Below are 13,012 nucleotides of genomic sequence, written 5' to 3' on the forward strand. Positions count from 1 at the left end.
CTGCGTATTGAATTATGATTGTAACCGGATAGGGGTAGATCTGTCATTCTTAGCAGTAGGTATTGTTTCTCAAGCTTTATCCGAATCGTTGAAGAGATGATCGAGCCTACCGGCCAACTCATGCGCTTCATCATCAGAGTTTGGACCCACTTTCAACATCACAGCAAATAGGGATCTCTGTAGCAGTGACAACCAGAGATACGACATCACACGTCGAAGCAGAAGTTGGCTGGCGAGGAAAAAAGTATACTCCATCTCCAATGGTATCAGTCAACAACTCTGATTTTCTCCAGGTCTAAATTCTAGTAGTTATAGACAAACGCCAACATGATCATTCACTATTATCTCATGACTCGGTAATAGATCGTTTAAGCAGAAAGAGCCTTGAGGTCACCGGCGTTGATCTTGCCGGCACCGACAAGGCGGGCGGCCTCCTCGTTCCAGACAGCCTTGATCTCGTCAGCGACCTTGAGGTTGTTGAGCTTGCCAGCGAGGGCAGCGATCTCATCGGGATCGATCTTCGCCTGGATAAGTTCAACGTCACCGAGAACGGCATCGATGGTGGCAACGGAAGCATCGCCCTCAACGAAGTAGTTGGCATCCTTGACGGAGCCACGGAGGACACGCTTGTTCTTCTTGACAGCGTTCTTAGCAGCCTCCTTGGCCTTCTTGCTTGCCTCACGGTCCGCCTTGGCCTTCTCCTCGGCCTCCTTAGCGGCAGCCTCCTCAGCAGCCTTCTTGGCAGCGGCCTCCTCAGCGGCCTTCTTCTCGGCAGCCTCCTTCTCGAGCCTCTTCTTGTTCTTGGCAGCGTTGGCCTCCTGGCGGAACTTCTTGATACGCTCATCGGCGGCCGAGCAGTCATCGAGCAGCTTGCGGAGACGAGCATTGTCCTCAGCCTTTCTCTTCTTGCGGGTGTTGAGGTTCTTGCGCTCGGTGTGGCGTCTCTGGTCGCGGGACTCGCTGTCATCGGGAACATCCTCATCGAGGTACTCGAACGACCTCCAGCTGTCGAAGTTGTAGAAGAAGTTGTAGAAGTTCTCGACCTCCTCGCGGGTAGAGTTCTCGTTGCCGAAGCTGGGGACGGGCTGGGTGTTGCTGAAACGGCCCTCAGCCTTGAAGACGTTACCCCAGAGCTTGTAGAAGTTGCCCTTTTGGAGCTGCTTCTTGGTGGGGGGCTCGACATCGGCTTCCTCATCAACGGAATCGAACTGGCGGCGCTTGATGGGGTCGAGGAGGACCTCGGTGGCCTTCTGGATGCACTTGAAGAAGTTGTCGTCCTCGGTGCGGCCAGCGGCGGCCTTCTTATCGGGGTGGTGCTTGAGGACCTTCTTGCGGTGAGCGCGCTTGATCTGCTCCTCAGTGGCCCTCCAGCGGTACTTGGAAAGGCCGAGAACCTTGTAGTGATCTTGTTGCTGTATACGAGGGCAAACAGGTTAGCTGTCAAGGTCTTGCCTGGCATGCACCACTACACGCTGAGCACTAACCTTCCAGTCCTTGGCGTCGCGAGAGAGCATCATGGGGTCCTCAGGCTCGCTGAGATCGCTCTCATTATCCTCCTCGACATTCTTGGCACGCTCCTGGGCCTGGATACGGTCATCCTCGGAGAAGGTGCGCTTGTGGCGGGCGCGGCGGGCGTGGGCGAGGAAGTGAGGGCCGACGGGCTCGATGGTGCGCTGGGTAGCCTCACTCTGGGCGATCTTGCCGATGGGCTTGAAGTCCTTCTCGGCGGTCCAGCCCTCAGGGAGGGCGGGGAGAGGAAGGGGAACCACAGTAGTCATTTTTGCGGCTGATGATGAGGATGGTGATGGTTGGGTTGGGAGACAGTGACAGGCGCAGGAACCAGAAGCTTGTATAGGCGGGGCCCCTCTGTTGTCTTTTTTACCGACGGAATTCTGGAAATTTTTCGATGGCCAAGCTCCCCATATCTTGCTTATCGACCGCCAATCACAATCATCGCAACTCCAAGTCCACTCCGGCCGGCAAGCCTACCCGGTCCTGGGCGACATTTTTGGAGGTCGCATTGCCGTCACTGCAACTGTTTCCAGACAAGCCTTGAATCTTTTTGTTAGACCGGAAGTTGGCGATACAATACTATTTACCTTCTTTAGAACCTGCATTCCCTTGCATGACCCTCGTTTACCAGCGGTATTGTCAACATGTCTGCCCTTCAAGCCTACCGTCACCTCATGCGCGCCGCGAGAGTTGCCTTTGATGGTACGATGTTCCCCTGCAGTCTCCTTGGTGCATCCGCCGGCCCATGTAGCTCCCCGGACTGACCGGCATGTGCCACTATCTTAGGCGATAACCGCACCCTTACCGCCGCCTACGAGTCCATCCGCCGTGGTTTCCGCGAGAACCAGAACGTTCCCGCCAACGATCCTACGATTGCGCCTGCGATTGCGCATGCCGAGGAAGTTGCCAGCTTTTTGAGATCCAATGTCGTCCAGGGCCGTAAGGACGGCGAGACCTACAGTGAGTGAAGTCTAGGGGTGCTAGAGTCATATACAGAATATGGTTGCTGACTCCATGTTCGTCGCAGAGCTACGGATTCACCAGGACACCGAGCGCGGCGACAACGATACCATCAAGCTAGGCAACCAGACCATCAAGATCGGCGGCGAGCAGAAGTGCTGCTCGGCATAAGTGAATACAAAGCCATGGTTGGATAACACAAGGATTTTGGAAGCTCAAGTTCGTGAGAACGTAATGGGACAACAGGACAGTGCCGTTGCCCGTGTATATGTATAAATCATCAATGATACCCCTCAATGTAGAAAACTAGTGGAAAAGACCATGCGATATCATGAAATGCAATGTATCCGAGATACCCTGAGCCCAAACCCCAAATCATAATAGCCTCCGAACGCCTTGCAATACCATGATTATTAAGCACTTTTCTGACCCCGCTTAGTTGCCAGAGAGACTGGCGTACTGTACGTCTGCCGCACCGGGCGGCGCTGCGATAGTGAGGTTAGATGCGTCGTCTTTCTGCGCTCCTGATGCGCCGCCCTGGGCATTTTGTCCCCCGATCGCCTTTTGGCCACCTGTCTTTTGACCACTGCCAAAGGCCGACCGACCATCTCGTAGCATCTCCGAACGCTGTTCCTTGTTCATTGTTCCCAACGCCTTGGGCACGCTCCATCTAACTCTCAAGGGGCATCCGGCAATGACAGCACGGCCTTTGCACTCCGCTGAAGCCTTCTCAGCAGCCTCCCGAGTCTCGTAGTTGACAAACGCGGCATGCGACATGTGCGACACAACCAGCGACTTGATCTTTCCGAACGTTTTGAAGAAGTCGCGAATCTTGAACTCAGGCAGATCATCTTCGATACCGGTGACGAAGAGGGACATTATGCTCTTGTCGGTCGGTGGCAGCCAGTCCTTGGGTCCCGGAGGAGGCGCCGGAGCTGCGTTGGGTCTTCGTCCGCCGCCGGGTCTAGCGCCAGCAGCTGCGGCCGCCCTGGAATCTCTCGTACGAATCGGACCAACTCCACCAACACCAGCTCCCACAGCAGGATTGCCTCCCGTCGCCCGTCCTGCGCCACTCGATGATCCGTTAACGGGGTTACCCTCCTCGTCGACCTCCCTGCCCTTCCTGAAATAGGGCTTGCTTTGTGCCAGCCTCCTAAGCAGCTCTCTGGCTTTTTCGTCCGCCTTCTCGTACTCCTCTACACCAGCTCTTCCTTCTTCAATCGCGCGCTCGTTGTTTTGGGCAAAGTACTCGCGGTTGATTTCGCTCTGCGGGCCGGGGGCCACAAGTTCGAGGGCCTTGTCTCTGATGATGATGGGCAGACCGAACTGAAGATCGAGGATGCAGCATTGGCAGGCGTTCTTGAGGCGAGCGCAGGTGAGGCAGATGTTGGTGCGCTTCTTGCGGGCGTGAGCGCGATCGGCGGCCCAGCTGAAGACGGTGAACGGGCGGGTGCAAAGCTTGCATTCGGCACCGTAGTCTTCCTTGAGCATTTTGACGTAAGGGTTCTCGGGCAGGCAGTTTTCGCAAACGGAGGGGAAGTCGGTCGCCTCCCAACCGGAGCGGTTAAGATCGTGTTTGATTTGCGGCGGCATATCGGGATTGATGCAAAATTTTGATGGGTTGAATACGCGTTGAAGGTCGAATAGTGACGCGATGGTTGGCGGCGGGTGGTGTACGCAGTGGTGATGATGATGATCTGGAAACTTGCGACTTTCAACGAACGGTGACCTGCGTAAGTTCGGGCCCTTCTCTTTCCTTGTCCAGACGTTCACGGTGCTTATCAGAACTCTTATCAATCAATGTGGCGTAATTACGCCACGTCCTCTGTTACACGCGTTACGATGTGCGCGTAAGAAACTTGGCCGTGGCTTAAGCTCAACTGAGCATCCCCCACAAGTCGGATTGGTATTCGTATTCGGGATTTTGAGTGCACGGGCGCGGGGGGCGAGAACATCCCGAACCTTCACGTGGATTTCGAATTCGAATTCGCATGTTTCGAGTGCTTCTTCACCCAATTCGCTGGCGCCAAGTTTCAAGGTCACAACGGTTCAACCCGAAAGCTGAAAGGGGGGGTGGATCTTTCAGATTGGCCAACGCCATTCTGTGGGGCGCTCAGACCAATTGGCGATTGAGATGCGCCTATTCTGTGGATGGACGACAGCAGCTATCGCATGCTATCGTTGTACACCCTGGCATAGCTCTTATCCAGGGGTAATTGCAAGGTGCCAGGGCAGCAGCACGAGGAGGAGGAAAGGGGTCCGGGGTCGTGGCCTTTTTTTTGTTTATATGGAGGATCCCGACTGACCGCAACGTCTTGTTGTCTTCTGCTTGTTCGTGCCAATCCCATCTTCACTTCTTCCCCTCATTCAACAACTCGCGAGATCTTCGCCTTCCTCCGCAATCCTCTCCCCGTTCAACACCATAATTCACCCCGCCAAAATGCCTTCCACCATTGCCCTCGAGAAGGAGGACCACCAGCGTGATGCTGAGTTCAAGAAGGTCATGCACGGCGACTCGGCCAAGGCCGCCGGTGGTGTCGCTGCTCTGCTAAAGAAGAACACCGAGGCTCAGCAGATCGCCGTGGACGAGTACTTCAAGCACTTCGACAACAAGACTGCCGAGGCTGAGACCCAGGCTGATCGCGAGGCCCGTACCAAGGAGTACGCGACCTTGACCAGGCAGTGAGTTCCTCCGCCTTGCCTCGCAAGATTCCTGCTTTGTGCGAACACGTGGAGACTGACAAACGTGTTTCCTGCAGCTACTACAACCTCGCGACCGATATTTACGAGTATGGCTGGGGCCAGTGCTTCCACTTCTGCCGTTACTCCCCCGGCGAGTCCTTCTACCAGGCCATTGCCCGCCACGAGCACTACCTCGCTGCCCAGATCGGCATCAAGAAGGACATGAAGGTTCTCGATGTCGGCTGCGGTGTCGGTGGCCCTGCGCGCGAGATCGCCAAGTTCACTGACGCCCACATCACCGGCCTGAACAACAACGACTACCAGATCGACCGCGCCACTCATTACGCTGTTCGCGATGGTCTCTCTGGCCAGCTCAAGTTCGTCAAGGGTGACTTTATGCAGATGTCCTTCCCCGACAACTCCTTCGATGCCGTATACGCCATTGAGGCCACCGTCCACGCTCCTAAGCTCGAGGGTGTCTACGGCGAGATCTACCGTGTCCTTAAGCCCGGCGGTACCTTTGGTGTCTATGAATGGCTCATGACTGACAACTACGATAACGACAACGTTGAGCACCGTGACATCCGTCTCGCCATCGAAGTCGGCAACGGTATCTCCAACATGGTGACCATCAGCGAGGGTCTCGCCGCCATGAAGAACGTCGGTTTCGAGCTCGTCCACCACGAGGATCTTGCCGATCGCAACGACCCCATGCCCTGGTACTGGCCCATTGCTGGTGAGCTCCGCTACATGCAGAGCTACCTCGACTTCTTCACCGTCGTCCGCATGACCCACACCGCCCGCCGCATCCTCCACGGTTTCGCCGGCATCCTCGAGACCGTCGGCCTTGCCCCCAAAGGTACCAAGAAGACCGCTGACGCGCTTGCCCGCGGCGCCGATGGCCTCGTTGCCGGTGCCAAGAAAAAGCTCTTCACCCCCATGTACCTCATGGTTGGCAAGAAGCCCCTCAACTAAAAGAAAGAAAAAATGTGCTTGAAACGATACCCCATATAATCATTTCCATTTCTTTGTACACTGTTTTAGGCGGGGATATAAGGTTTACATCAGGATCATCATGAAGCGGGTAAATCATAATGACACGGAGGGACGGCCACAAACTATTGCATTTATACGCTGATTTAATCAATAATTGCCGGTCACGCCGGGATTTTTGTTCGAAAGATTAGATTGGCTGCAGCAAGAGCCAGCAAGAGACCGGACGTTAGAATTGGCTAGGTAGTTTACGACGTCGTGTACAATGACCTGTATGAATGGACCTAATATATTCTTTCTCGACTACCACTTCTTTCAGGAACAAAGCAAACCGCTCCTTTCACGTTTGTTTAGTGAATCGTTGTTGGACATCTTGTCATCTTCAAGGTTTTCACAGCCAGTGCGCAGCCCCGAAGCCCAGACGGTAAGTATGATGGACCCGAGTGACATGGTAGCATTTGTGAGACACCGACTCCGGCGGTTCATCTCACGGTGTTCCTGTTCATCTGCGGCGCGGCTTCGGCGCATTGTGTGTTTGCCCCAACGGACTTTGCTGTATCGGTTATAGTAACGTGCTAGACAGGTTCTTGAGATACAAACCTTCTCCAACTCTAAAGGGGCCGGCAAGGAGCACATTGGTGTCTTTTTGGAAGCTCAAAACGAGGCCTGTACTATCAATTATATCAGTTCCATCAGGTCGACGCATTTCTATCAAAAAAGGAATCGCGGTGCTGATAGCTGGGACCCTTCAGGCTATGACGAGCCTGACGAGGTCTCATGCTAACGAACGCCGCAGGGGTGTATCGGAGAAGAGGGGCAGCAATCCACTTTCAACGCCGTCAGATCCACGACGACAAGGCAAAGAGTTGCCGATGTTTTCCTGTGCCAATGCTGCCATATATTTGTAATGCGTTTTCGCCCTCACTTAGTTCCCAAACATTAAACTCTCTGGATCACTTTGAGGAATGGCAATTATGTACTTTGCATGCTGCCAATCCTGTAAGAGCTCCGATGCCAGCCGGCATTACCCACTGCTTATGAGCTAAACGAGCTTGCTTATCGTGAGCGACGCGGGATCGTGAGGGGAGTCGCGGCGTTGCAGGGTTGTCTCTCCAAAATCGATTGCCTCCGCAGCTGTCATTGCAGTGGGCCAGGGCTTGTCGTCGAAGGCGTGCAGGGTGTGTCGAGCCAATTGAGGGGCCAGGACACGCGCGAAACTGTCATGGATGGCCCTTTCGCTAGGCCTTTTGTAAGCTAGCGCCGAGGAAGCGTTGGGGTTCAACGTTCCAGCTGTGAGAAAAAGCTCGAGTGCGGCGTAACTAACGAAAGCTGGATCCAAGCTCCCTATCTTTTTGATGGCGGATGGTGCAAGGCCCAAAAAAATCCCTCCCGCTCTCTGGAGAAAAAAAAGCTGCGCCTGCTTTTCTGGTCATCATCATCCCCAACCTGACACTTTGCTCTCAACAGTCCGCCAACTGCCTTCTTTCCCCGTCCTCACCTCTCCCTTTCCCGGCTCAAAGCACAAGTTGCGCGCTGCAGTCGACACCGACGGCAGGAAACTACTAATCCGCAACCCTCCATATCCAAACCCCTTCATTCCAATTACTCCGCACTGTCGGCTAGTCAGTGCACTGCATTATTTCTGACCTGAGTCGGGACACCCTCTTTTTCTCCATATTTTCTCCAACCCACGAACAACCAAGCACCCAGCCATGTCGCGCTATCTCCGACCCGCAGTCCGCCTGGCTGCCACGGCCTCGCGTGTCCAGGTTGCCCGTCCTGCCGCCCCGTCCTTCTTCAAGCCCGCCTCCGTGGCCGGTTTCCAAAAACGGACCTACGCCGATGCTCCCGCCGGAACCAAGGACTACACGGTCCGCGATGCCCTGAATGAGGCCTTGGCCGAGGAGCTTGAGGCCAACGACAAGGTGTTTGTCATGGGTGAGGAGGTTGCTCAGTACAATGGCGCATACAAGGTCACCAAGGGCCTACTAGATCGCTTCGGCGACAGGCGTGTTATCGACACACCCATCACCGAGATGGGCTTCACCGGTCTCGCCGTCGGTGCTGCTCTCAGCGGTCTTCACCCCGTCGTAAGTAAACTCTTCAGAAGGGACCCATCATGACGCACGCGGGACCAGCCATGACTCGAAGTCTCCCCTGTCACTAGAAGCTTGGTTTATCCTAAGCTATACCTCTAGCCCTACATCAGTTCAGCCCTATGGCTGCGACTACGCCCATGATAGTAACGACGGCTAGCAACGAAACAGAAACAAACATATAGCAGCAGCACACAAGCTAATCATGTTCCTTCTTCCCAAACATCTAGTGCGAGTTCATGACCTTCAACTTCGCCATGCAGTCCATCGACCACATCGTCAACTCTGCCGCCAAGACTCTCTACATGTCCGGCGGTATCCAGCCCTGCAACATCACCTTCCGCGGTCCCAACGGTTTTGCCGCCGGTGTCGCCGCCCAGCACTCGCAAGACTACAGCGCCTGGTACGGTTCCGTCCCTGGTCTCAAGGTCGTGTCCCCCTGGTCTGCCGAGGACGCCAAGGGTTTGCTTAAGGCGGCCATCCGCGACCCCAACCCGGTCATCGTGCTCGAGAACGAGCTCATGTACGGCCAGGTCTTCCCCATGTCCGAGGCCGCCCAGAAGGACGACTTCGTCATTCCCTTTGGCAAGGCCAAGATCGAGCGCGCCGGCAGCGACCTGACCATCGTGACCATGTCGCGCTGCGTCGGCCAGTCCATTGTCGCCGCCGAGGCCCTCAAGAAGAAGTACGGCGTTGAGGTTGAGGTTCTCAACCTGCGCTCCATCAAGCCCCTTGACTTGGACGCCATCCTCAAGTCCATCAAGAAGACGCACCGCCTCATGACGGTCGAGTCCGGTTTCCCCAGCTACGGTGTCGGTGCTGAGATCGTTGCCCTGGCTGTTGAGTACGGCTTCGATTTCCTCGATGCTCCTCCCCAGCGTGTCACCGGTGCCGATGTCCCTACGCCCTACGCCCAGGGGCTCGAGGAGATGGCCTTCCCTACTGAGTCTCTTATCGAGAACCACGCCGCTAAGCTTCTCAAGCTTATCTAAGTGGGTGTATAGGTGTGATAGGGTACGTTGGGTCTAGAAAAGACACGGGTAGGATGGGAAAAAATACAAAAGCTCTGAAGACTTCAGATGATTAGACTTAGCTTTTGAATGTAATGATTGTGAATGCATTTGCGAAATGGCCTGGTGAACATTTTGTGGTTTGGAGCCGCGTATGTGTTGGAGAAATGGGTTGTGGAATACTGCTGTCTTTCTCTGTTTATTGGCGCAATTTCTGTTTGACTACAAAGAGACGATGGTGACCTCGACAAAAGAATATCTGGACTGGCTAATCTGATGAAGTGATCATCAAATTGTTATGGTGTCTTACCTGTCCGTCGTAGTCATGAGCATCACAAACCACACCATGATGGTGCCCACAATCAGATAAATCATGACCACGACTTATATCTTCGCTGTTTCATGACGTACATCCGGTCATCCTCCTCTGTAACGACAGTGTCCTCCGCCCGGTCAGAGGCATATGCATAACCTGAGATACATGGTGTAGTATTTCTTCCAGAATCCGATAAACGCTGATAATACTTGCACCAGTATCTTTAATATTCTTCACTTTCCTTCGATGCTTTCGCTCGGGTATCCGGGTATCCGTCTCTACCAAACCGTAAAATGCAATAAACATACGTGACCGCTTTTCTTCGAAACCCCCTCAAATCAAAACAAAATCGAAAGGCAACTGATCCGCACATTTGATTCCGGATCTCTTAATATCGTTGTCCCAGATTCTTCACGTATAACTCCTATCAGACCATCCATGCGTGTCTCTTATTAGATCATAAGGTGAATGAGAACCAGCTCAGACCCGGATTCCGGAAATGGCGAGCTTCCAAGCTTAAGAAAGCACGGAGAGATGCCTGTTTGAGATTGGCGAGTTGATCTTGGATTGAGGCATACGCATCTGGGAACAGTGACCGTTCACTCCTGCTAGTGCTGAATCTGGGACTCTCCACTGCACGGTCCAATACCACCGACAACCTTTTTGTCAGGATTCTGGCTGAAGAAGGTCGCTGCCGCTTTGCCCTTGGGACATTGCTTGTTCGGGTTTCCTTCATCCTTGGTAACCATAACCTTGGTGCAGGGCGTGAACTTATTCGCACCGTCGTACATCCAGCCTGCGCAGCCCGGGTCACCGTTGAAGCAGCGGTTGCAGCACTCCTTGCTGGAACTGGCTGCGTCGTAAGTGGCCTCGTAACCACCGACCTCGGTGCCCATCCAGGCGAGGTGTTCGATGAAGGTGCTGGTGTCGGTGCATTGCTTGGCTAGGTTCTATAGACAGTTCTGTTAGCTGGGAGTCTTTCGTGACGAGGGAGTGATAAGGTGAAGCTGAACTTACGGTTGAAGTCGGCGAAGCTGCGGGCAACGTCGAAGTTCCGGTAGACAATGACGAGGGTTCGATCGAGGAAGTGGCGGAGGCCGTGGACTCAGGAGGCGTACTTGTTGATGTTAGCGATGTGGACGTTCCTGACGGATATGGATCATTCGTATGGAGGACAACAGACTTGTTGTGGTGGCTGTCAAGCATGCCCAGGGCTCCGAGAATGGCCAAGATGACGGCGATGATGCCCAGGGTAGAGATACCGCCAATCATCCACCATAGCTTCGCGATTTTCTTGTACCATGGCTTGTCGCTAGGCGGGACCCAGATGACCTCGGGCTGCTCATCCGCGGTATGTTGGGACTCTTTGGTCTTGAAACTGCCTCCAATGCTGGCAAGATTGGCGGCTCCTCCATTTCCCCCGTTGTTGTGATGCGCCTCTTCCAGCAAGCCGGGGTTTTGGTCGTTGTTGGCGACACCGGTGCTGACAACGAACTCGGGAGGGGGATTCGCCCAGGTCTCGGCGAACTGGTAGTCCTGGCCGTAGGATTTGAACGTCTGGCTCTGTTGCGAAGTCATCTCTGGACGAACTTCCACAGCTGGCTGGTCGCTCGGCCCAGCGTTGCGGCCTTCTGATGCCATCGTACTGATACTCTGGTGTAATGTCCTAATCTTGGGCCCTGGTCAGTTGGTAGACCTACAGTTCCTTGAGGGATTGCAGAATCCAGTGAAAAAGTAGATGCGAAAGTGGGAGTTGGGTAAGGATCGCTGATGTGGCTTGCAAGAGACCGCTTAGATGTCGTAAGAGGAGTCACACGGGGTCCTTGGGGGGTGACGAGCGCTGTCTTCTTACCTTTTCGTCTGTACAAAATCACCTCGCTGGTCAGAATAGAGGCGGCAACAGAGTCAAAAACCGTCGATGGCTCGCAGTAACGTTGTGACGGTAACAGGTTGAGGTGTGATATGGAAGCACCACCAGTTTGACAAGCCCCTCGTCCCGCAGATGTCTGGCCGTCGGGGGGTTCTATGTGTTGGTGGCCGTGGGTATTTCCAGAACGAGTCCGGGCCTAAAAAAACGTCCCAGGTTTGCGAGGATATCGGGGATGGTAACGTACCTGAAAGATTGTCTGAAAGTTCTAGATCACTTGGCGAAGTGTTCCTACCTTCCTGCTGCTGAAATAAAGTGGAGGTTACTTCGTAAGTCAGCTTTCCACTTCCATCCGACTGAAGTGGAAGTAAGTATCAAGTCGGCAAGAGGGGGAGGGGTGGGAAGGAAAGGAGGAAAGGGTGTCGCAAACACTGACAAATTTGGTGAGTTGCACTCTTGACTTCCACTTCACCCACCTCAGTTATGGATCCCGTCCGAATGAATTCGAAGTAAAGGTCAATGTCGAATGGAAAAGAGGGAAGATTGGCAGTGTGCACCAAGATTGGAAACGTTGACTGATTACCTCTACCGATGGTGTTAGCGTGTAACTCCCAAGTCGTCACACAATAGCCGTTTGTGCCTTCCCAGCCCGTTCTTGACAGTGCACGGGTTGATCATCTATGACACAGGTTTGAATTCATCGTTCGATCTCGTCTTGCCTACGCCACTATGGACAGCTTGAGCAGCGAGGAATCGCGACAGGGCCGGATAGAGACGTGGAACAAGATGCGGCGAAAAAAACCAGAAAAACGAACATAACTAAACCCTTTATTGTCGACGCTATTGCATGCTGACTGGTTACAGTCAAATGAATTTCCCAAACAACACGACCAAAAGGTAGAAAAAGCATTTCCCATCTCAGTACTCACGGGTTTCAGAGAGCCAATGTTGGTAGGAAACGCGAGCAAACCACTGGAATGCAAACAACACCACAGCCCTTCCTGGTGGTTTCGCCCTTCTGAAACCTTGAAACCATGCTATGTGCAACTATCCGCCCGTTTCGGCTCACAGAGTACCGTTACCCCATGGAAATGATGATTGTGAAGAGAAGAGAGAGAGAGAGAGAGAGAGAGAGAGAGACGGATCAGCAATCAGCGAAGAAAAGCTCAAGTAGACCAACGACTTTGTGAAGGATACTATCTCCTGAGACATGTCGTGACCAACTCGGAAACCAGCCAAAGCGCCCTGACGCTTGGGATTAACTGCAACATGGAAGACATCCTCTGAAATAATGGCAGATCTATTAGCATCGTTTCGCGTATCGTAACGATCACATCGCGATGCTGAAATGCCAGACGAGAAAGTCAACAATGTTGTTGATTATGGATAATGGCAAATGGACACTACGATTCGGCTCCTTCCGAGATTGACCCCTGACAAGAGCCTCCCACAGCTGTCAAATGGTCCCTGTTCAGTTGCCGAGAAAGCAAGGGACCACGCCAAGGCGTGGCGTAACCGGGCAAAAAAGTGGCGCTCACCGTACGGATCATCCATGATCCCTGGAGCGATTCCATAT

General features: G+C 53.7%; 7 protein-coding genes across 7 annotated transcripts; 3 read left to right on the forward strand and 4 right to left on the reverse strand.

Annotated features, from left to right (window-relative positions):
* Positions 1-20: 20 nt before the first annotated feature.
* On the reverse strand, positions 21-1,872 carry B0T23DRAFT_418669 (putative zuotin). Its single transcript, XM_062839684.1, has 2 exons — positions 1,485-1,872; positions 21-1,412 (listed from the first exon to the last, which is right to left on the reverse strand). The coding sequence occupies exons 1-2, from the start codon at positions 1,776-1,778 to the stop codon at positions 369-371; spliced, it is 1,338 nt and encodes a 445-aa protein (XP_062696035.1). The 5' UTR covers positions 1,779-1,872; the 3' UTR covers positions 21-368.
* Positions 1,873-1,895: 23 nt separating this feature from the next.
* B0T23DRAFT_354116 (mitochondrial zinc maintenance protein 1, mitochondrial) lies at positions 1,896-2,731 on the forward strand. Its single transcript, XM_062836121.1, has 3 exons — positions 1,896-2,214; positions 2,299-2,472; positions 2,540-2,731. The coding sequence occupies exons 1-3, from the start codon at positions 2,157-2,159 to the stop codon at positions 2,641-2,643; spliced, it is 336 nt and encodes a 111-aa protein (XP_062696036.1). The 5' UTR covers positions 1,896-2,156; the 3' UTR covers positions 2,644-2,731.
* B0T23DRAFT_375144 (Pre-mRNA-splicing factor slt-11) lies at positions 2,732-4,401 on the reverse strand. Its single transcript, XM_062836884.1, has one exon. It carries the CDS (start codon positions 4,063-4,065, stop codon positions 2,908-2,910), a length of 1,158 nt encoding a protein of 385 aa, XP_062696037.1. The 5' UTR covers positions 4,066-4,401; the 3' UTR covers positions 2,732-2,907.
* Positions 4,402-4,478: 77 nt separating this feature from the next.
* B0T23DRAFT_451962 (putative DELTA(24)-sterol C-methyltransferase) lies at positions 4,479-6,453 on the forward strand. Its single transcript, XM_062841130.1, has 2 exons — positions 4,479-5,154; positions 5,232-6,453. The coding sequence occupies exons 1-2, from the start codon at positions 4,913-4,915 to the stop codon at positions 6,127-6,129; spliced, it is 1,140 nt and encodes a 379-aa protein (XP_062696038.1). The 5' UTR covers positions 4,479-4,912; the 3' UTR covers positions 6,130-6,453.
* A 469-nt stretch (positions 6,454-6,922) lies between these two features.
* B0T23DRAFT_402860 (uncharacterized protein) lies at positions 6,923-7,823 on the reverse strand (the record flags this gene model as incomplete). Its single annotated transcript, XM_062838720.1, has 4 exons — positions 6,923-7,027; positions 7,196-7,437; positions 7,594-7,759; positions 7,809-7,823. The coding sequence occupies 4 exons, from the start codon at positions 7,821-7,823 to the stop codon at positions 6,923-6,925; spliced, it is 528 nt and encodes a 175-aa protein (XP_062696039.1).
* Positions 7,824-8,214: 391 nt separating this feature from the next.
* B0T23DRAFT_375147 (transketolase) lies at positions 8,215-9,666 on the forward strand. The gene has a single exon (XM_062836885.1). The coding sequence runs from the start codon at positions 8,483-8,485 to the stop codon at positions 9,233-9,235; it is 753 nt and encodes a 250-aa protein (XP_062696040.1). The 5' UTR covers positions 8,215-8,482; the 3' UTR covers positions 9,236-9,666.
* Positions 9,667-10,177: 511 nt separating this feature from the next.
* B0T23DRAFT_402862 (uncharacterized protein) lies at positions 10,178-11,210 on the reverse strand (the record flags this gene model as incomplete). The annotated part of the gene is made up of 2 exons (XM_062838721.1): positions 10,178-10,519; positions 10,587-11,210. 2 exons carry the CDS (start codon positions 11,208-11,210, stop codon positions 10,178-10,180), a joined length of 966 nt encoding a protein of 321 aa, XP_062696041.1.
* Positions 11,211-13,012: the final 1,802 nt, after the last annotated feature.

Source organism: Neurospora hispaniola (genome assembly GCF_033458365.1).
Source record: "Neurospora hispaniola strain FGSC 10403 chromosome Unknown B0T23scaffold_2, whole genome shotgun sequence".
Classification (NCBI taxonomy): domain Eukaryota; kingdom Fungi; phylum Ascomycota; class Sordariomycetes; order Sordariales; family Sordariaceae; genus Neurospora; species Neurospora hispaniola.